Source organism: Phyllostomus discolor, chromosome 3 (assembly GCF_004126475.2).
Source record: "Phyllostomus discolor isolate MPI-MPIP mPhyDis1 chromosome 3, mPhyDis1.pri.v3, whole genome shotgun sequence".
Taxonomy (NCBI): domain Eukaryota; kingdom Metazoa; phylum Chordata; class Mammalia; order Chiroptera; family Phyllostomidae; genus Phyllostomus; species Phyllostomus discolor.
The window spans coordinates 161,948,408-161,971,583 of NC_040905.2; the positions used below are offsets into that span (position 1 = coordinate 161,948,408).

The following is a 23,176-nucleotide window of genomic DNA, read 5'->3' on the forward strand; positions in this document are numbered from 1 at the left end:
CTTCCGTCTTGGCAATCCAAGACTGATTTTGGAAGTTCCTGTTAAAAATTTTAAAACACACAATAAAGTCTAGCTGTGCTTAACGCTTCTGGGAAAAGCTATTGTCTCTGTAGTGTTCATACCCTACTGTACCTTTTCTTTTTGTTTAAAGCTCACTAACGGCCATGTGTTTACATATACATATATATACACACACATATATATGGCGCTGCGTAAAACTACACCGTCATGCCAGATGGCACTTTGGAAGGATTTTACCAAAGTGTAAATCAGTCTGGTGATGTGTCATATTTTACCAAAGGACTCTAAAGTGTTTGAAGAATTAAATAGCATAAAGAATCATGCTGTTTAAAAAAAACAAGTGAAAGACATGGGAATTTTTATCATTTTCCTACTTAGAAAAGATCAAACTTCAAGTCTTAATTCTTTAAGGCTTATGAGAATGGTTATGATTTATCAGATGGTAAGCAATTCATAATAAATTTTTATTAATCTTTGTATCCCATTAACTTACATAGTAAGCAAGCAGATACCTATTAAATGAACCAGCTTCTTAGACCTGTGAAACAGTACATACATGCCCATTATAAATGAGAAATGGATGCATAGAGTTTTAGGGACTTAATAAAACATGTATGATATAGAGGCAAAAGTGAAATTAAAAAGCTTGGCTGCAACCCAGACAAGTACATATCTGTCCCACATCAATTTAAGAACTGAGATACATGACTGACTTTGAGAATAGTAAATTGACATCTTTTTATTTTTCTCAGAAAATAGATTAACTTCAGGATTACATTTCTAAACCCACCATTTTTTCATTCTATAAGAAAATCCACTTACTAGATTCATATTCTTTGGGCAGCACGTTAATTCACTTTTAGAAAAGTAACAGGAGCCCTGGCTAGGTGGCTCAGTTGGTTGAGCATTGTTTCATACACCAAAAATGTTGTGGGTTCAATCCCCAATCAGGGCACATACCTGGGTTGCAGGTTTGATCCCTGGTTAGGGTGCATATGGGAGTTATCTGATCGATGCTTCCCTCCATCCCTCTCTAATCAATAATCTAAAATCAATAAATATATCCTCAGATGAGGATTTTTAAAAAGGGGGTTGGGGTAGTAGGATAATCTTAAAGACGACCCAATTTTCCTAAAAAGAAGGTATAGGTCAATCATAAGTTCATTAGGCAAAATATGAGAGTCCAGTAATAGTATAACTGAATGAAAATGTTAACCATCTGACTCTCCTAAGGAATAATTTTAAATCAGTACTATCTCCACCACCACTGATAAAAATGAAAGTTAACAGGGAGTAAATGGAGTGATAGCTATTTGATTTTTAAAAAAACTTTTATTAGTGAAACAAGAACCTTGATGGATACTTTGATGTCAAAGATGTTTCATTTAGCTGCTTGGACTGTCCATGATTTGTGTCTACAGAAAACCATCCAATCTGAAATATGAATTATCCCTTTGCTTAGTATATGTTTATTATTTCTTAAGAAACAGAAAAAAGGACATTTCTATTAATAGGAATTAGTTAATACTAAAGAAAAATAAAAAGGATGTCAATTTACTGTTCTTAGAAGTAAAGTACTGCTAAGTATGTAAAAATTACAGTCTTTAAGTGCAAATTATGGCATCAGTCCTTGGATCCCAAAAATAAATCCAGTTACTTTCGCACTAAAACATAGAACACACTTCCCTTTGAAAGTAAAAAAACATATATACATAAAGCTTTAAAAAAGCTCTTCAACAATACCTGTTTTAGAAAACAAAAACAGAAAATCCTTCAAGAATAGTTTACTCAGTTCATTGATAATTTCTTTCCTTCCAGTCTACAATCATTAATACCTCTAACTTAAAGAAGGCAAAGCGAAACTGAAAACAATCTGGATGCTTATAAGCAAATCTTGGGGAAAAGTGAAGCTGAGGAATGGAAAGTAATGGTTTGAGTATCATTTCTGTGAAAATGAGGATGTTACTGCTGTGTCCATTCTTTATGTGACAGGAAGAGAAAAGTAAGAGCTTGCTGCAGAACAGATAAACAAAACAAGGAAAAAAAGAAAAAAAGAAAAACACCAAACTTCTGCAACTAGGTCATTGGTCAAAAAAAAAATTACTACCATGTAAATTAATCAAACATTTTATTGTAGAGTATATCTTTATATCAAAAGCAGAAGGGTTTTATTCTGAAAACCAGTAAGATTGTGATGTTACGTAAGTATGATTCAGTAAGTCCAGTCCATTTGTATGGGTACTAAGTGCCTTATCACCTCAGTTAGTTAAAACAAGGTGCAAATGAAGCCATGGTTACAAGTCATCATATGAGTTCCTTAGCAATATTTGGTTTTTCAAGTTGAGACATGTATACCTAATCCCAGTTAGTCAAATGTTTGCTACTAGCCTCAATGGGACTAGTCTCAAATGGGATATAGCCCAAAGGCTATACCTAATATAAATCAAAGCTCATGTTCCTGTAAGTCCAAAGATTAATCCTCAAATAGCAAGGATGGCATAATTAACATTGTCATCTAATTCCAAATAAAGTGAAACATCAAATATCCTGGCATATTTGACGTGAATTATATAAGAAGTAGTAAAGTTCAAAAGTATTCTATGGTAACTGAACTATAGAGAGAAATGACAAATGCAGTAAAAGCCATCATTACCAATACGGAATACCACATTCTTACAAGTAAGTGTTGGCAGCTTGAGGCAGTTAGCTCTACAAGAGTTCTCTTGCCTTTTAAAAAAGTCCTTGAGCTACATCAGAGTGAAACAAACAATAAACCTAATTTTAAAAGTCAGATCATTTTTCCTATTTGTCTTACAGGCCATGAGTATCCTTTTAAAACTTGCTCCCTGAGAGATCTCACACTATGTCAAGAAATTAAGAGTGAGCTTGAAAGTTGGTCTTATTTAAAAAAAAAATCTGTATTAGCTTTATCACTTTTTAAATCACTGCATCCCTTACTATTAAAAAGTCAACAGGGTAAAATCAATTTCTAAGGAATACACTTTTGAGAATACTTAAGGGTTTAATTTAGTGTCTATATAAATTTGATATTATAGTCAAGGATTTATTTAACTGGTGGTGCCGAAAATACAAATGCAATATTATTTTAAGGAGAAAACTTTTTAAAAATTGCTATCACCCAGCTTATTTAGTAGAGTAGATTATCAACTACTGATTTATTGCTTTTAATATGATAAAACACCAGATTTGACAGCTAAATTAGCAGTAGGATACAAGGACATTTTTGTCTTTAATCATTTTTATAGAGTAGGGCATATACATATCCATATAAAAAGACTGTAGCAGATGCCTCCTAGAATCAACCAGTTCTTGTAAACATTGCATTTGTGCAGATTTTCATACTTTGATTCCAAAATTGAGAACAATAAGATTAAAGGCAAATTTAGTAGCAAAAAAACAAAGTTCAGTTTGACTTCTTGTAACTTATGGTACCACTCCTCTCTTCAGAAAACAAAACAAAAAAATCTAGCAGCACATAAAAAAAATTTTACAAAACATTTCAGTACTCTTTTTTCCCCTCCCATCAAAAACCGAACAAAAATAAAGTGCAGCACCCATAAAAGTGTCAAGAAAATAGCCAAGTTCTTCCTTTCTTGTAACAAAATAGTACTTGGCCTCAGCAGTCTTAACCAAATTATACAGTGTCCATCATTTTGGGTTCATCATCTTCTTTATGTACCACTGAATTTAAACTGCAGAGAGCTGTATTGATAGAATGCTGAAGATAATCTGGATTCTGAAAAAAAAAAAAAAGTATAGGGAAGCAACAATGGATAATAACTAGGTTTATGCAAGTATATGCAACTACATAATCAGTCTCACATTCTTTTTTTCTCTGCAGTGTAGGAGAGTAGGAAAGAAGATGGACTTTGAAATCAGACTTGGGTTGAAACCCAAGACAAAGAGACAGAAAAATAGATGATGACCACTTAATCCAAAGAGATGTGAAAAGAAGATGTATATAAAAAATAAAAATGCAATGAACACTACCTTTTTTCTCCTTTAAAAAATACTGTATATTGCCCGGGCTGGGAAGCTCAGTTGGTTAGAGCGTCGACCCCATTCATGGTTCAATCCCCAGTCAGGGCACATAGAAAAATCAACCAATGAATGCATCAGTAAATGGAACAACGAATCAATGTTTCTCTCTCTCTTGCAAGTCAATCAACTAAAAACATGAAAGAAAAAAAACTGTGTAATTTTAATTTAATAATGCAAGGCTACATCTTCCATGTGATTATTACATGTAGCTATTAATAATTTAAAATACAAACATGACTTTAAGTCAGAAATGTATATTATCTAATTACAATAGTAAATACAAATATGCAACATGAATAAGAAATTATAGCTCTCTTCAGTTTATTTTGGTTTCTCAAAGGTTAAAACAAACTCAAGTGAGAAATCAATCTTTTGAGAGGTACTCTAATCCAATTGTTAAAAATTGGGAAGCACAGTTTTAGTTTTTATTTACTTTTTAAACAGAAAAAGAACTCATAAATGTTCTATTTGTCCATTTCTAAAACTATGAATGAACAGAAAACTTTATACAATAAACGCAAAAATAGCCCTGGTTGGTGTGATTCAGTGAATTAAGCGCTGGCTTATGCACAGAAGGGTCACTGGTTCAATCCTGGTTGGGGCACATGCCTGGGTTGCAGGCCAGGTCCCAGGTTGGGGGCCTATGAGAGGCAACCAGCTGATACTTCTCTTAAGCACTGATCTTTCTCTCCCTCTCCTTCTCCCTCCCTTCCCCTCTCTATGAAAATAAATAAAATCTGCTAGCTACTTAGCTTTTATTAGTGTATCACCTAGTGTCATTTAATTTATTTAATAAACATCAGTGAGGGAAACAGTCCGACCAAAGGATAGATGTCTCAAACCTCCCCATGCCATAGGAAGACAGGGTTTTCAAAAGATCCTCTAAATAAAAGTACAATTCTTTGTGATTCTTTCACTTTAAAAGTAAAAAAAGCTAGCCAGAAGTTGGATTATTCCCAATCAGGTTTTTATGAAGGAAGTGGCACAAATAACTGACTGAGGTCTGGAACACTAAAATGACATTGGACCTCAGTTCAAACCCTGCCTCTACCACTTAGTATAATGAAAACCTCAAAGTGAAAATAATTTATGACAACTTAATAGAATTAAAAGCTAATATATAGGATAAACCTAAGGTAAACATTACCTTTGTCTTTATTAAGAGACCTTGGTTTAGTTTTCTCAAAACTAAGGATAATAATATTTAGCTTATTTCTCAATACTGTTGTCAATTAAAAAAATTAAAAGCTGAACTATTACCCAAATTTAATTTTATAAAAAATTATTAATACTCTCATCACTTTATCCCATTCTCCAAAGGAGCTAAGACCCAAGTCCAAAGGCCTTCAGACAGAAGCTCTATGAAGACCAGCCTCCAGTTTTCCAATGATGGAGTGCTGAGTATGAGAGTTGGCAAAGGAGATTCTCCAGAACTCATCTAACCCATCTGCTTAAGAACTGTAAGATGTCACCATGAAGAGACTTAATAAAAAGTAATCAATATACCTAACCATATCTATACTTCAGTTCCACTAATGATATTTTCATCTAGTAACATTCTAAACACATTTCTTGTCCCAGTTCTCGACCAGTTCTTCCCAAGAGCACATGACTGTCTTGTCTTAGACATTTCTTATATATGATTCAACAACAGTCTACGGTACAGATGAATGAGCAGTGACATAGGATAGAAATCCAGGATTAGAACATTAGCTCCATCATTTATTCTATTGACTCCAGGCAAATTACTTACCCTCCATGAGCCTCGGTTTATAATATGAATGAAAATGAATCACAGGGTTTTTGAGATTAAATGATACAACATATAATAGTGATTTGCAACCTATAAAGTGATGTAATAAAAATGGGATGTTATTGTTATGTAAGTTTTCCTTCCAGATGTCCTCTCAGCTGACAAGTTTGTCCCTCAGGTTGCCTCTCATCTTGTATTTCCCTCAGCCAGCTGACGGTCGTGTGCATCTAGCTGAAAGCTTATCCAACCCTTCTCTCCCTCAAGAGTGGTAGACCAAGATGTTCTTCTCCCACCATGAGCATTGGTCTGTTAGATGAATTAAATCTAAACCACTCTGGTAATATCAGCAATTCAAAATTGTATAATCCCAGGTCCTGCACCAAAATGACTTGCAAGGGATGCCTGCAGCAGATCTCAGTTGCTATCTTACATGAACACGAATTTACTTCTCTCAAACCAGAAGTAAATCTTTGGTAATGTAATCTCTCATGATTATTTTAACATGTATCTTCCCCTTTTCTGATAAAGATATCCTTTGAAAATATTTTTCCTTTGCATTCATTATATGCATGGTAATTTTAGGTTTATATATTGGATTTGACAGTGACTTGGTCATAAAATTCTCTTGGAAAGACTAGTTTCCTGTGGGTTATTTCTCAAAGAACTGAAGAGAAAATCATCACTATATTTAAAGAGCAATAAGAGATAACCTATAGGACAAATCAAAAGAGAATATTACTTACATGTCTAACTGTGGGGTAGCATGACTAATTATTTAAAAATCAGACCTTGATTATTTCCATTCTTCAGAGTAACATTTTTGGCTGACTTAAATATGATCAACTTTTTCCTTAAATTGTCCCTTTGGCTTACAATACATGTAACAACTGAAATGGTGAAATTACAGATACATAAGGCCAAGATATAGAAAATCTCAATTCTTTCTTCATGAGATTTAAAAATAAACACAGGCCTCTTCTCACACTGTCTTCTGAATGAGACTTCCTTTTTCACTGTGTAGGCAGGAGACTAAACTTTAAAAGCTAAAGCTGCTCTTAATTTAAAATCTTGGGGCCTGGAAATGAAAGATTATTGGGCTCAATTAAAATGCTACTAAAATAAAAATGGGAAGCACCTTTCTAGGGATAACTTAAAATTTTAACCCTAACTAGTATTAGACAGACCAGTAGTCTAACCTCTTCTTTTTGACATAAATTCCTCCATGTTAGTGACATGGTGTTATATTACTCTAACAGCAGACTTCAAAGAGGCTCAAACAGCTAGCCAGTATTACCAGAAAGAACAGCTCAGCATAAGCTATACTAATGTGGACTAAAAATGTTACATATGGTAGGCAATACCAACAATTAGCAATATTAAATAAACTCATGCAACACATCACCTTGGTTGCCAACTGGATGTACACTTTGAAACTAATTTAATAAAATCTTAAAACAGTATAGAATGAGAAGTCTTCTCTGAATGAGAAGTTCTTTGGAGCCATCTTGAGAGTTTATGATTCAGATGATCAATAATAAGTAACACTTGCCTTTAAGAATGCTTAGGCACAATTCATTTCCTATATTTAAAAGAGTGGAATTTGGTTTCTCTCTAAATAACTAAGAGATGGAACAGATTTATTGCCAAAACATGGTACGAAATGAAACTCAGAGTTATGTTCTAAGGCAAGAATATTTAGAATGGCCACACATATATTACATATAAGAAGAAAGAGTAATAGTGCAAAAGAAGAAAAATGTGAACTCTACATTTATAAATAAACATTTGCATTTCCAACTTACCTGTGGTAAGGATTCTAATAAACCTATAGATCCAACACCAGAATGGGGAACATGATTCTGAACTGTCATGGGCTGAAAACTTGGTGATTGAGAATAATGTCTGACTCTTGACTTGAAAGCTTCAAGTTCATTTTTGAATGCTTCAAAATAACCTTCTTCCTCTGCCTAGAAAACACCAAACACAAAAAATGTGTTTTTGAAGATTTCCAAATTACACAGTAAATTCTAACAAGCATATATCAGGCCTGAAATAGAGTAAGTTAAGATGAGAGGAACAGTTTAAATGTAGAAACCACCAAGAAATATTAGTGATTGGTTTATTCCATTTCCATCTGCTTCAGCAAAATAAAACAAATAAACAATCATTCTTTAAACACATAAATATGTAACAAAGGAAAGTAAGCCTTTTGTTTTTCTTATATTTATCTGAATTCTTGATAGGATCCAAAATAGTCCTCAGTTACCCTCTCACATTCTCCTCTTTTCTTCCCATTGCCAAGAAACAACCAAGGGATATTCTTAAAACCTTTCAGTTCTCTACCAGTTAATGAGGGGGCACTATTACCTCTTTCTAGTGATTCTGATTCTATACTCCCTATCTGTAAAAGCCATGAAAACAAAATAACTCAACACTCAATATATCTTATGAAAATATCTTAGTGTTTAATCAAGTACCTTCTTTTCAATATTACGGAAAGAAAAAAGTACGATGAGTTATGCTGAGGTGTGGGAACTCCCTCTGATGATGGATAATATAAATAAAATTTCTAAAACCAAACACCCTATTGGCAGTAGCCTCCATGATTTCCTTTGTAGATAAACAATGACAGTGCAGATCCTCCACTAACATAACATAGGCTTTAAGTTCAAGTGGTGGAAAGAAACGATTTTGTCAAAGTCCATTTCTTATTATCTCTGTGTCCATTTGTCTGAAATGCTGTTTTTTCTTTAATGGAGTTTAGATTGTATAACTAGATTAAAAGCTGTGGATTAGTCATTAGCGTAAATATCTATAAAAATCATGCAAATAATGTTCTATGGTACCATTCTATCTTTCTACAAATTTAGAATCACTTCCTTGATTATATTATATAGCACTTCACTTTGGTCAATATATGGTACTTATGTGGACACATGGAATATCATAAAGTAACTCTTCTAAAATTGTTATGTAATAAACCATTAAAGACATCAAGTGGCACAACTGCTGGTCTCACGGCATGCCTAAAGCCTAGAGATTTAGATCTAGTGAGACTTGACTGATTTTTGTTTTTATTAAGTAAATTAAGGGTCACTTACTTAATTTCTCTACGTTAACTTCCTCACTTGTAAAATAGGATAATCCTCATAAAGTGTTATGCAATTTAATAAATTAATCCATGAAAAATTCTTATAATGGTAGCTAACACAAAGTAAGCACCATGAAAGCTATTTTTTAATTTAAAAAAGTTATTATTCTGTGCCTTGGCTGGGTAGCTCAGTTGGTTACTGCACTGTCCTGATATGTCAAGGTTGCAGATTTGATCTCTGGTCAGGGCACATATAAGAAACAAGCAATAAATAAAAATTTAAAAAAATTATTATTATGAACAAAATGTTAAGATCTAAAGACTTCAGTGCAATTTTGCCAAAGTAAATTTCAAAGAATATACATAGTGTGGCTATCTTCATTATCTGATTAAGGATTAGTTCAAACAGAGCGATTAATGTAAGATGAAAAAGAAAGTATGTTTTTTGCATACCTGTGTGTTAAGTGAAATTTTCAAATAGTCATCAGAAACCTAGCTAATTAAAATACCAACTCAATCATTTACTCACTAAAACTGTATTATTTTGGAAAAATTTCCTAGAGCATTTAAGGGAAGACTACTACCACCCTGATATACACACTTTTTAATTTAAAATACAACACTGTCTTCCATTTATAAAAGGAAGTATGTTTACTGAAAAAGAAAATAGAAATCATTTATAATTCTGCCACCCAAGTAAAATCAAAGTTAAACTTACGGCATATTTCCTTCTAACTTCTAATTATGCATACTAAATTATGTATATGCAAGAGCATGTAAAGATAGTTGCCCTGGCTGGCGTAACTCAGTGGATTGAGCGCGGGCTGTGAACCAAAGTATTGCAGGTTCGATTCCCAGTCAGGGCGCACATGCCTGGGTTTCAGGCCACGGCCCCCAGCAACCACACATTGATGTTTCTCTCTTTCTCCCTCCCTTCCCTCTCTAAAAATAAATAAATAAAACCTTAAAAAAAGATATATGTATAGTTGATTGTACAAAAACTCACTATAGATCCACACATACTAGGAAACAGCTCATTAGTATTATTTAATACTTTAGATAATCAGTTCTGAAGAGGCATTCCCTCTCTAAACTTACTATTACTGTGACTTTCGTCTTTGTTATTCTTTTGCCTCTTTAGTTTTACTGCTTATATATGTGTCTCTTAATAATATATTGTTTAGTTCTGCTCATTTTTGAACTTTAAAAAATGTACTGTATTTTAAAATGGTACTGGAGCCCTGGCAAGTGTGGCTCTGTGGACTGAGTGCCTGCCTGTGAACCCAAGGGTTGCCGGTTTGATTCCCTGTCAGGGCACATGCCTGGGTTGTAGGCCAGGTCCCCAGTTGGGGGCATGTGAGAGGCAGCCAACTGATGATTCTCTGCACATAGATGTTTCTCTCACTCTTTCTCCCCCCCTTCCCCTCTCTAAAAAAATAAATATTTTTCAAAAAGTGGTGCTGGATATATCATTCTGTAGCATGTCTTTCTTTTTTTTTTTTTTACTCTCATCTTTTATTCATGCTGATGCTGCTTCATTCTGTTTAATACATTTGGGTGGTTCCAGGCATTTTGCTGTTATAAACAATTCTGCTGTGAACATTATGGTATCTAGTGCACATATATAAGTTTCTCTAAGGCAATAATTCTCAAACTTCATGGTCTTAGGATTTCTTCATACTCCTAAAAATTACTCAGGAACCTAAAGAGCTCCTGTTTATGTGGGCTAATTCTATTAATATTTATTATATTAGCAACTAAAACTGGAGAGTTTAAAAAATATTAACAAGCCCTGGCTGGTGTGGCTCAGTGGATTGAGCGCTGGCCTGTGAACCAAAAGGTCGATGATTTGATTCCTGGTCAGGGCACACGCCTGGGTTGCAGGCCAGGTCCCCAGGTAAAGGGGTGGGTGAGAACTGATCAATGTATTTTTCGAACATTGATGTTTCTCTTCCTCTTTCTCCCTCTCTCTAAAAATAAATAAAATCTTTTAAAAAATTAACTGAAACATAACAATAACTAATATATTGCATACTAACATTCATAACACATTTTTATTAAAATAAAAATATTTCCAAGCAAATTTAGTGAGAAGTCTAGTTTAACAGAAGATAGCTAGATTCATACATCTGCTTCTGTATCAATATCTACTATACTCATGATTATAGTGAAAATAACAAATAATATCTTAGCATTAATATTACAAAAAGCTTCTGATTCAAGGCCTTTTAAAAGGCTCTTGCAGACTCTTGAGTGTCCCTGGACCACATGCTGAAAAATCTATTTTCTAGAATATATATAACTAGGAGAATTTCTTAGTACTTGTTCAACTTTACAAGGAAATGTTCCAAAGTGGTTGTACCAATTTATACTCCCACAGGCAGTGAATGTGGATTCCTACTGCTCTACTTCCAGTACAACTTGCTAATTTACTAATCCAGGGAGTGTGAAATGGTACTTAATCTTTCTAGACATTTCTATTTTTCCTTAAGGTGGCCAACATTATCTTATATACATAAATACATATCACTTCTTTTGACTTTATAGCAAAGTATTATCTCAATTTAGAAATTCTTCAAAATACAATTTTAATGGCTGCATAATATTTTTACATCCCACAATTTGTTTGGTTTTTAGTCATTCATCCTTATTGAATTTTTTAAGTTGTTTCCTATTTTTCATTACAAAAGTCTGACATCTCATTAAGCTTTAAGTTTAAACATGGACTTATCTATTTCATTCAACAATGCATTCTCAGCATCTTAAACAGCTGTGCTTTTTGCATTAACAGTTAATTCATATTTATTGAATAAACGATGGAACACTAATTTTCCTGAATACAGACATTTATTTGAACAGGCCTCAATTTCACATACATGGTATATAGTCTCTTATATAGATCCCTTATGTCTAAATTAGCATGAAATCAGCAATACAATTTTTCTTTCCACTACAAAATCTACAGAATTTAACCTGTGGCATCCTGGTTGAATGGCTTCCTTTGATGTGTATGGACCAAAGAGGTTAAGGCCTAACCTTCCATTTAACAAAACCAAATAGCTACTTACTTTGGCTTTCTGGAAAAATAAACGAAAACACCCTCTTGGATCCACATTACAGTTTTTGGCCATTTCCATAATAAACTGCATGACAACAGCTTGATGTGCTATTTGTTCCATTAGAGCCCCTTTCTGAAAATAGAAAGATTAAAATTATAACAAATGCCTCTGGAGACATTTCAAAAAGCTCGCAGTATTTGGAAACGAGAGAGATGGGGCACAGGGAAGACACGTTAGAAAAAAAGTTCCCATGTGCTAACTAAAATAGCTAAAAAATATTCCCACAGAAAACTCAAGTAGATCTGAAAACAAAATTGTAATCCCATTTAAAGACCTCCTGCTTTCACTTAATGTAAAAAAAAAAAAAAAAAAAAAAAAAAAAGGATATCAGAAAACTTAGGTTCCCAGAAATTCAAGGTTCACACGATACCTGTTCAGCTTCTAGATGAAAACACCATAAAATAAGATATTTGGCAGTTTCTTCACACACAAGGTACGGATGGTCAGACAAAAATCTCTGACTATCATCCCATCGACTCAACATACCTGTAAAAAAGAATTAAAGCATGAATAATCAAGTATTTTCTTCATGTAAGTAAGGAAATGGTATTTTAAAATGATTCTCTTTAAAGATGATTTATATTACCACAGCAATATGTTATGGTAAAAAAGCAAATGAAGAGGGATAAAATTCTTTTTAAGCAAAATGCACTATATTTAAATAACTTCCAAAATTCACAGAAAGTTTTTTTGTTATTTCAGATAATTAGGCTTAAGTAGAGTGACTGGTTTAAAGCAAAATTCCTGCACCTGGAGAATGCCTACAGTCCAAGGCAAGTTGAGATACCTGATTATCTTAGTGAATACAAATTATTTTTTAAATATATTTTATTTATTTATTTTTAAAGAGAGAGAAAGGGAGGGAGAAAGAAAAGAAGAGAAACACTCATGTTTGTGAGAGAGATACTGATCAGCTGCCTCTTGCACACCCCCAACCAGGGTCCTGGCCCGCAACCCAGGTATGTGCCCCAATAGTGACCTTTCACTTGATAGACTGTTGCTCAATTCACTGAGCCACATGAGCCAGGGGAATACAGATTTTAACAGACTAAAAATTATCTAGTAATAGAATACAATATTTTCTATTAGAAAGATGCAAAAAGCCCCGGCTGGTGTAGCTCAGTGGATTGAGCGCGGGCTATGAACCAAAGTGTCACAGGTTCGATTCCCAGTCAAGGTACATGCCTGGGTTGCAGGCCATGACCCCCAGCAACCGCACATTGATGTTTATCTCTCTCTCTCTATCTCCCTCCCTTCCCTCTCTAAAAATAAATAAAATCTTAAAAAAAAAAGATGCAAAAGACAACAAAATCTTGAGAAACTACACTTAGCAAACAAAGATTTAGAAGGTTCAAAAAAGTTATATTCTAATTTATTAAAATATGTCTAGGATGATATGGCAAAATGTTGATAGCATGGGAAACCAATCCAGTCAGTGTTATAAAAACAATATACTTTAACCAGTTAGTCATGATGACTGCTTATGTATACTGAAAACAAAATCTTTTAAAAATTAGTTAAGCCCTGACTAGTGTGGCTTAGTGGGTTGGGTATCGCCCCACAAACCAAAAGGTTGCTGATTCAATCCCCAGTCAGGGCACATTACTGAGTTGTGGGCCAGGTATTCAGTTAGGGGTGTGTAAGAGGCAACTGATCAATGAATGTTTCTCTCACACATCAATATTTGTATCCCTCTCTTTCTCCCTCCCTTCCCTTCTTTCTAAAGATAAATAAGATCTTTTAAAAATAAATAAATAAAAATTAGTCACACATATGAACAAATGGCTGTCACTTGGCTTCAAAAACCAAACTAATCTAAATGTTAAGGTGTATCTTCATAATGCAAATTAGTAAGAACTTAGTAAAAAAGTCAATACCACCCAAGTGATCATGGAACCAGCAAGTGTTGAGCTTTTATTTAACTTTTTCCAGTCAGCTTTACACTTGAATAAATTAAGTATAACACTGTTGGCTTTAGGGACTTTAGACTCATCCAAGGAAGTCTGGATGTTACTGAATTATCATGAAAATTTTATAAGGCCGTCTTAATAGTCTGGCAGTAAATCTTTCCTCTAGACACAAAACAAACTTCTACACATTCAAGTTCCACATTGTAACACAAGAAAGAACAAAACTGAGGATGTATGCCTGCGAAATACATCTTTAACAACACATGGGAATCAATTAAAAATAAGTGATTAACTGTCCCCCCTCATTAAAAAAAAAAGGGCAAAAGCATTTTAGCATTTCTTTGTGAAGAGTTTTACAAGCTTTATAAAGTTATTTCCCCAAAACTTTGGAAACAGTGATTAGGTCATTTTAAATTCTGAGAAGCATAATGATTATGGAAGTTACTTGAAACTACTTCTCAGGTTATAATTAAAGAACTTAGTAACTTTTGAGGGTCAGAAGGATTAAAGAAAACATAATCCTTATTTCTTATACCTGAAGACACAGAATAAGTATTATAAAGCTGTTTTGCCTTAGCTTTGTGACACTTCTGAAGAGGCAATGTTTTCAACTCGATCTGCTATCCATAGAGAGAGAATTGCTTCTCCTACTTACTTCTCCATGGCAGCATCGGAACTCAGTGAGGCACCAAAATCTTACCTACTTTGGTTTCTTTGGTAGGAAATATAATATGAAAGGGTTAGTGACACTTGCAGGGGCCATGAGGAAGAGTCTCATTAAATGTTAAATTTTAACTATTTGATATCCGAGACAAAATTAACACGAGGTTGACCTTTATGTAAGGAATACTTACTATGATTTGATTTAAAAAATGCATATGAAATTAGCCCTGGCTGGGTGGCTCAGTTGGTTGGAGCCTCATCCCATGCACCACAAGGCTGAGGGTTCAATCTCCAGTCAGGGCACATACCTAAGGTTGCAGGTTTGATCCCTGGTCAATACGAGAGACAACTGAACAATGTTTCTTTCTCTCTCTCTCATTGATGTTTCTCTCCTCCCCTCCTCACTCTCCCCTTTCTCCTCTCTCTAAAATCAACAAAAATATCCTTGGGTGAGGAATAAAAAAAATATATATACCAAATTATCAAATTGAGAAGTTAGGTTATAGGTATTCCAAACAGACCTTTGTAAGAAGAGTGTGGAATTTTATGAATAAATATATCAATGGAATCAATAACTTAGTGGATGAAACGGAACATACCTGAAAGTGCTAATGTTATTTTGGAATTTGTAAACAAACTTATAAACAAAGGGAGAGTAACAAACACAATCTAGCATGATGACTGAGAAAACAGAATCTAAGGTTAATCTGCCTAGGTTCAAATACTGGCCATTTACTACACCTTGGATAAGTTCCTTTATACTTCTATACCTCCATTTTCTTATATGTAAAATAGGATTAAAAGTAGTATCTAACTCACAGGATTTTTGTGAGGACTGAATGAGTCAATACACATACAGCACTTAAAACTGCATCTGAGAGTAAACACTTTATAAATGTTACGTATTATTCACACAACATAAACAATTCATTCACTCATTCAAATATTAAGGTAACCCTTTGTTTAAGGATAATATAGTCATTTAAAGTAGCCAATAAATTTCTCCAAATGCTGAAAAACCTTACTTTGACAAATTAAAAATAATTAATTTCACCTATAAGTTTTCCTGGTGAACATCTAAATCCCAATGCATCCATCAGCTTTCAACATTCCACCTGATTCCTAACAGGGTTCCCAAATATACAACTTTGATGATTTCCCTTTTTTTGTATTATACTTATAATAAAAGTGATAGATTTTAATCCATTAAATTATATTTATCTTAATTCCTCTGTGCTAAAAATCTCCCAACTAGGTTGTGAATTTAATGAGAGATATATGACCTTTTAAAATCTACTTCTTGAGCCCCAAATTTCCTTTATTCCCAATCACCTACCACCAGATAATTGTTTCTACCCATATGCCTGCACATAAACTCATCTTATTTGAAACCAAACCCATTCTTCTTTCCCTGATATCTATAGTGCTTCCTAGGCTCCGTGACCCAGTCAAGCATTCTAGAAATTCCACTGACAGTTCCATTCCTTCCACATTAAACTGATCAGTAAATCTGGCAGTTATACCATTATAATATGTTAATATGATGAATTATATTAAGCAGTTCCCTAATGTTACGCCATCCTTGAATTCTTAGTATATAAACTCTTCTAAATGTTTCTTTTTCAGATTAAAAGTATATTTATTGTGAACTGGAAAAATCCAGGAATAAAAATCATCTGCAATTCTACAGGAGATAACTAATGTTAACAGTTTTGTGTATTCCCTTCTGGGTTTATTCTTTAAAATTTTTTAAAAAGATTTTATTTATTTAATTTTATAGAGAAGGGAAGGGAGGGAGAATGAGAGGGAGAGAAACATTGATGTTTGCAAGAGATACATCGATTGGTCACCTCTCGCATGTTCCTAAATGTGGACCTGGCCCGCAACCCAGGCATATGCCCTGCCTGGGAATTGAACCAGTGACCTTTCAGTTTGCAGGCCAGCACTTAATCCACTGAACCACACCAGCCAGAGCTGGGCTTATTTTTAAATGACTTTAAAAAACTCCAAAATTAAAATCATATCCTCTATATTAATTTTCTACTCATTTTACTTTACATTCTATTCAAAAGTACTTTATATCAAATGCTTTTCAAAAATAAGATACTGACGTGTTTGAAAAGCAATGTGTAAATGATTACATTGAAGAGGCTGTGATTATCCACCTTCAGTATAACTGGAAAAGATACCATCATAGCGTTCATGTGTGTGTTTCAGTTTCTGATAAAATTCCCAGTGACATACTACAGATTCAAAAATTGCTGAATCATAGCTAAGTTCAGCTGGAGGTGAACAGATGAAGTGCCTTGAAAAACTGTTAGATCATCAAAAAGCAGCTCTGATGACATTAAAGAAAGTAATATCAAAGATGCATGTGATTTTGAATAAAACTTTTGTGACATTTAAAAGAAAAACTTTGTTTCTAAATTGATATATTTATATTTCTAAAACATGAATTAAATAAATTAATAAGTAAAATACAAATGTAGGGAGAGAAAGTCAAGGTTTCAATGCTTCACAATAATCATGATATGGTCATACCATTTATCATTAGGTGGCAAACTCTATCAAGCTATAACAATTAAAAGCAACAACATAAGAGTCAACAAATACTACTAGGAATGTTAGGGAAAAAATTTTTAAAGATTTTATTTATTTTTAGAGAGAGGGGAAGGGAAGGAAAAAGAGAGAGAGAGAAACATCAATGGGTGGCTGCCTCTTGCGTACCCCATACTGGGGACCCAGCCTGCAATCCAGGCTTGTGCCCTGATTGCGAATAGAACCTGCAACCCTTTGATCTGCAGTCCAGTGCTCAATCCACTGAGCCACACCAGCCAAGGCCAAGTTAGGAAAAATTTTAAAGATTGTAAGCACACCAGACCAGAGAAGAACTGGTATGGAAGCCACTATAGCTCTTTATAGTCTCACATGTACCAGGCCCACGTCTTCCAAGAGTCTGGAAAGCAATTCAAGTTTGGAAAACCTCCATCTGGAAGCTTTAATCACAGCTGCTAGTCCAGATGTATTTATTTCAAAGGACGATATCAGACTTCTGGCCAAGAGAGAGGCATATGTAGACATACTGTGCCTCCTTGCACAACCAAAAGAAGAACAACAACAAATTTAAAAACAAAAAACCACCAGAACAGAAAAATGAACTGTATGGAAGTCTGACAACCAAGAAGTTAAAAAAAAAAAACATTCATCTAGACTGGTAGGAGGGGCGGAGATGGGCAGCTGGGCAGGGAGCACTGATGGCAAGGTGGTGGCTGGCAGACCAGGTAGTCCCACATTTGCATGTGGATAAACCAGGAGGAACAACTGGGAAGCAAGACAGACGTGCAACCCAGGGTTCCAGCACAGGGAAATAAAGCCTTAAACCTCTTGATCAAAAACATCTGTGGGGGGTAAGGCAGCAGTGGGAGAAACTCCCAGTCTCACCGGAGAGTTTGCTGGAGAGACCCACAGGGTCCCTAAAATGTACACAAGCCCACCCACCCAGAAATTAGCACCAGAAGGTCCCAATCTGCTTGTGGGTAGCTAGGGAAGTAAAAACTGGCAGAGAGTAGAGCAAGCAGCATTGTTCCCTCTTGGACCCCTCCCCCACATACGGCACCACAACACAGCCACATGGGTTGTGCTGCTGTGACAAATATCTAAGGCTCCCTTCCTAATTACATAACAGGCACAGAGAGATAAAAAAAAATATGGCCCAAATGAAAGAACAGATCAAAGCTCCAGAAAAAATACAATGAAGCCATGAAGAGATAGCCAACCTCTCAGATGCACAGTTCAAAGCACTAATGATCAGGATGCTCACAGAACTGGTTGAATTTGGTCACAAATTAGATGAAACAATGAAGGCTATGTTAAGTGAAATAAAGGAAATTGTACAGGGAACCAACAGTGACAGAAAGGAAACTGGGACTCAGTTTGGAGAAGAAAGAAACATTCAACCAGAACAGAATGAAGAAATGAGAATTCAAAAAAAAAAAAATGAGGAGAGGCTTAGGAACCTCCAGGACACTTTAAACATTCCAATATCCAAATCACAGGGGTGCCAGAAGGAGAAGAGAAGACTAAAAATTTGAAAACATAATGAAGGAGAAATTCCCCAATCTGGCAAAGGAAATACACTTCCAGGATGTCCAGGAAGCTCAGAGTCCCAAAGAAGTTGGACCCAAGGAAGAACACACCAAGCCACATCATAATTATGTTATCCAAGACTAAAGACAAGGAGAGAATCTTAAAAGCAGCAAGAGAAAAGGAGACAGTTACCTACAAAGGAGTTCCCATCAGGCTGTCAGCTGATTTCTCAAAAGAAGCCTTACAGGCAAGAAAGGGCTGGAAAGAAGTATTCCAAGTCATGAAAGGCAAGGACCTATATCCAAGATTACTCTATCCAGCAAAGCTATCCTTCAGAATGGAAGGGCAGATAAAGTGCTTCCAGGTAAGGTCAAATTAAAGGAGTTCATCATCACCAAGCCCTTCTCATATGAAATACTAAAGGGACTCATCTAAGAAAAAGAAGATGATTAAAACTATGAGCAGTAAAATGACAACAAACTCACAACTACCAACCACCAAACCTAAAAAAGCAAAAACAGTTGCTGGTGTAGCTCAGTGGATTGAGTGTGGGCCTATGAACCAAAGGATCACAGGTTCAATTCCCAGTCAGGGCATATGCCTGGGTTGTGGGCCTGATCCCCAGTACGAGGTGCGAGAGGCAACTACACATTGATGTTTCATTCCTTCTCTCTTTTCCTTCCCCTCTCTCTAAAAATAAGTATTTTTAAAAATAAACAAAAACAAACTAAGCAAACAACTAGACAGGAACAGATTCACAGAAAGAGAGAACACATGGATGGTTATCAGCAGGGAGGTGTGGAGGAGAATGGGGAAAAGTTATAGGGAATAAGAAGCATAAATGGTAGGTACAAAATAGAGGAAGGTTAAGAATAATATGGGAAATAGAGAAGCCAAAGAACTTATATATGACCCACAGACATGAACTAAGATTGGGGAGTGCTGGTGGGAGGGGGTGCACAGGGTGGAGGGGAATAAAGGGGAGAAAAAATGGAACTGTAATAGCATAATCATTAAAATATATTTTAAAAATTTTAAAGAAAAGAATCAACCAACGAATGCATAAGTAAGTGGAAAACAATTAAAATCTCTCTTCTTCCCTCAGTTTTCTGAATCAGGGGCTGGGCTACATTCGCATGTCACATGCATAGGTTCCCTATACCCTCACTGCCTCCCTTTAAAATCAATCAATAAAACTTTTTTTAAAAAGGGAAAAAATCTGAAGTATTTTCTTTTGTTATGATGTAGCTGAGGATCAATGAACATTCTAAATACTTTGTAGGGGGGTCATGCCAAGACACCAATAGAAAAAAGATCTTAAAATACCATTTAAAAACTTACTAACATACTACAAATAAAAACTATACTTACTAAATTAACATATTATGTACTTGAAATTAAAAAAAATATGCCTTGAACCTTACTTAACTCCTAACCCTCCCTGTTGCATTTTCATTCCAGCAGTATCACACTGCTTATAAATCTTGGAATATGGCATGCTGTTTCCCATCTCTGCCTTTGCACAGGCTGTTGCTTTGCCTTCCTTGTCTACATGGAAAACTCCTATGTGTTCCTCATAGCCCAGTTCCAGTGTTACTTCCCCTGGGAAGCCTTCACTTATATTAATCCCTATGTCATCACTTTTTCCCTACAGAGAAAACTATTTTTCAGTTCTTTCTATAAACATTTCTATTACTACATTTATGTGAATAACAGTACAAAAATCTGCATGAATTATATAGCATCATACCCAAAACATGGGGGGGAAATCTGAATGCTATTCCTATAACCATATGATAACCAGAAACCAAGGAAGCAAAAAGACAACGCAAAGACTAGTTGGGAAATGAAAAGACACTGTAGAGTGACTAAAGACTGTATGTTAGAGGGTGGTACTATGTAATAACAGATTACATTTGCTGCTCTTCACAATTTGGTTTACTTTCATCAGTACATTTCTGTTATGACCACACCCCACACAAAGTGTCTAAAACAAGAGTTGCACAACTGTTCCAGAAGTAGTTTGTCCCTTACCTTTTCAGCTTCCATTTTATAAGTCCACTTTTTTATACATATATTTATGATATCAAATGTTACAGAAGGTGGAAATTCAAAAGTAAGCTTACCAAAATGTCTGATTTTTTGCTCATATTTTTGCATAAATGATTCTGATTTATCTTCATCTTCTGCTTCTTTTCCTTTATCTTGATTAATAAAACTCTAAAAAAAAGTAAGCTAAAATCAGATTTTATATTCTAATTGACTCTTCTTTCTTAGACACTGAATGTCTAGCAATCCTTCCTACAGACACTATAAAAAAGGTGGTATAGTATTATACTGCTTGTATAATTAAAGTCACCTGTTAAACTCTATTAAACTATTAAAATATACTTGTACTGGAGTTTAGTTTTATTTAAAATATAGATGTGTGGAAAATTATAGAATTACTTTAGAAATTGTACAGAAAAACAAATGAATAACCTTTTTGCTAAAAAATTGCCCTTTTATATTATTTGCATGAAGTATTTGCAACTCTAGACTAGCAAATTTCAACCTTTTTCATCTCATGGCACACATAAACTAATTATTAAAATTCTGCAGCACAAGAAAAAATACATTATGTTTTTTGCCATTCTGACCAAAAATAAATAAGGTATAATTTTGATAGAGTTACAAAAATAATAATAACAATAATGTAACTATCTACCCTGTTCACTCCAACGTGTTGTTTTAAAAAATCAAGTGTCTATAGTATAGCCTGCTAGGTGGCTCAGCTGGGTAGAGCAAATCCTGATACACCACGGTTGCGGGTTTGGTTCCCAGTCAAGGCACATACAAGAATCAACCAATAAATGCATAAATAAGCAAAACAACAAAATCGATGTTTCTCGCCCTCTCTCCCCCTTCCTTTCTCACTCTCTCTAAAAATCAATACATAAAAATAAAATAAAATTTTAAAAAAATAAGGCTTAAAAAAAAGCAGGTACCTACCTATACTTGTATATAAGGATTTCTAGTATTAAGAATTAATCAGTCAGAAGCAACCTTATTATGTGATGCGACCAGTAAGATGCACCTCTATGATATGACCTATATATTTATGGTTCAGGACAGGGCATTCACATCAAGTCGCTATTATTGTTTTGGTTGTTTCATTTTTTAATTTGACAGTCTAAGGGAAAGGAGGTCAGTGCCCCTGACTAAATAGTCAGGTATTGCATATTTTAAAACTTCTTGCAGCATATCAGTTGAAAATCTCTGCTCTAGACGAATCTTTGGCAATCTTTTTGGACATAAACTCAAAAATTCAAAAGCATATAGAAAATAAAGTATATTTACTATAAATTCTTTGACAAGACATAAACTTAAAATAGACCTTTGTTGTAAAGTTTTCTTAGGAGAAGCCAAACAGTTTGATTCTGAAATCAAGTACAAATTTCTATTAAGGAAGTGTTTATTTTTTATTAAACAAGTCATAAAACAGACCAAGATGAATCTGTATCTGGCCAGAAAAAAATGGCAGAACAATTTCTTGGAAAATTCTGTGGTCACATTTAAACTGTGAGACCATCATTGCCAAAAATTAAAATCACAAACTAGCTCTCTGCCAGTTTATAATAAAAAAGCGCACGTTTATATATTTCAAAATAAAAGTCTTTTAAAAAATTCTGCTATCTATACCAGCACTGTCCAGTAGAAATATAATCCAAGTCACAAATATAAAGTTTTCTATCAGCCATATTAAAAAGCATAAAGAAATACATAAATTGGTAACATTAATTTAACCCAACATATCATTTTAACATGTAAGCAATACAAAAAAATTATTAGTGAAATATTTTTTTTGGTACTTTTTTTTGGTACAGATTGGAATCTGGTGTGTATTTTACACTTACAGCACATCTCAATTTGGACTAGTAACATTTCAAGGTCCCAAAAGCACATGTGGCCAGTGGCTATCAAGTTGGACAGTGCAGATCTAGACTAGTCCTCTCAAGCTCAAGCTCCAAGACAAAATCAATGTACAATTCTGAGCAAATGACTGGAACATAAATATAGTCTTAATTAATGTGCAGTATAAATGTAGGCCTTGTTAGAACCAAAGTTTAAAAAACAATTAAAAACAGACAAGTGAAAATACATTATTTGTGACCACTGTGCTAAGAGACATTAATTTTATAACAAAGATACACTGTTTTGACCATTCTCTCTGGAAGAAGAAAATTATTTTGAATAGTTTTAGGGTATAAATGAGTATCAGAAATAAAATAACACTTAAGAACACATAGCCCTTAGAACAGTATATACTGAAACAGCGAAACATTCAGATAAAAGTGATCCTGTTGTGGGGGAGGAAAAATATGTAAATATAAATTGGTACAAGCACAGAAAAAGTCTAGAAAGATATGACTCAATGTTAACAGTGGTTATCTCTGGGAAATGGAACTGGTAGAGAAGGAAGGACTTCTGT

General features: G+C 34.4%; 1 protein-coding gene across 2 annotated transcripts in view; it reads right to left on the minus strand.

Moving 5' to 3' along the window:
• Nucleotides 1–471: 471 nt before the first annotated feature.
• CDC37L1 (cell division cycle 37 like 1) overlaps nucleotides 472–23,176 on the minus strand; it is a 28,381-nt gene continuing 5,676 nt past the window's right edge. Inside the window, exons 3-7 of one of the 2 annotated variants that reach the window (XM_028507639.2) lie at nucleotides 20,832–20,925; nucleotides 12,417–12,532; nucleotides 11,996–12,118; nucleotides 7,639–7,803; nucleotides 472–3,778 (exon numbers count right to left, since the gene is read on the minus strand). In XM_028507639.2, coding sequence (XP_028363440.1) covers nucleotides 3,677–3,778; nucleotides 7,639–7,803; nucleotides 11,996–12,118; nucleotides 12,417–12,532; nucleotides 20,832–20,925 — 600 coding nt within the window. In that variant the 3' untranslated portion in view covers nucleotides 472–3,676. Of the gene's footprint in view, nucleotides 3,779–4,821; nucleotides 6,724–7,638; nucleotides 7,804–11,995; nucleotides 12,119–12,416; nucleotides 12,533–20,831; nucleotides 20,926–23,176 lie in introns of those variants that run through there. The other variant, XM_036021674.1, reaches the window with a different exon arrangement.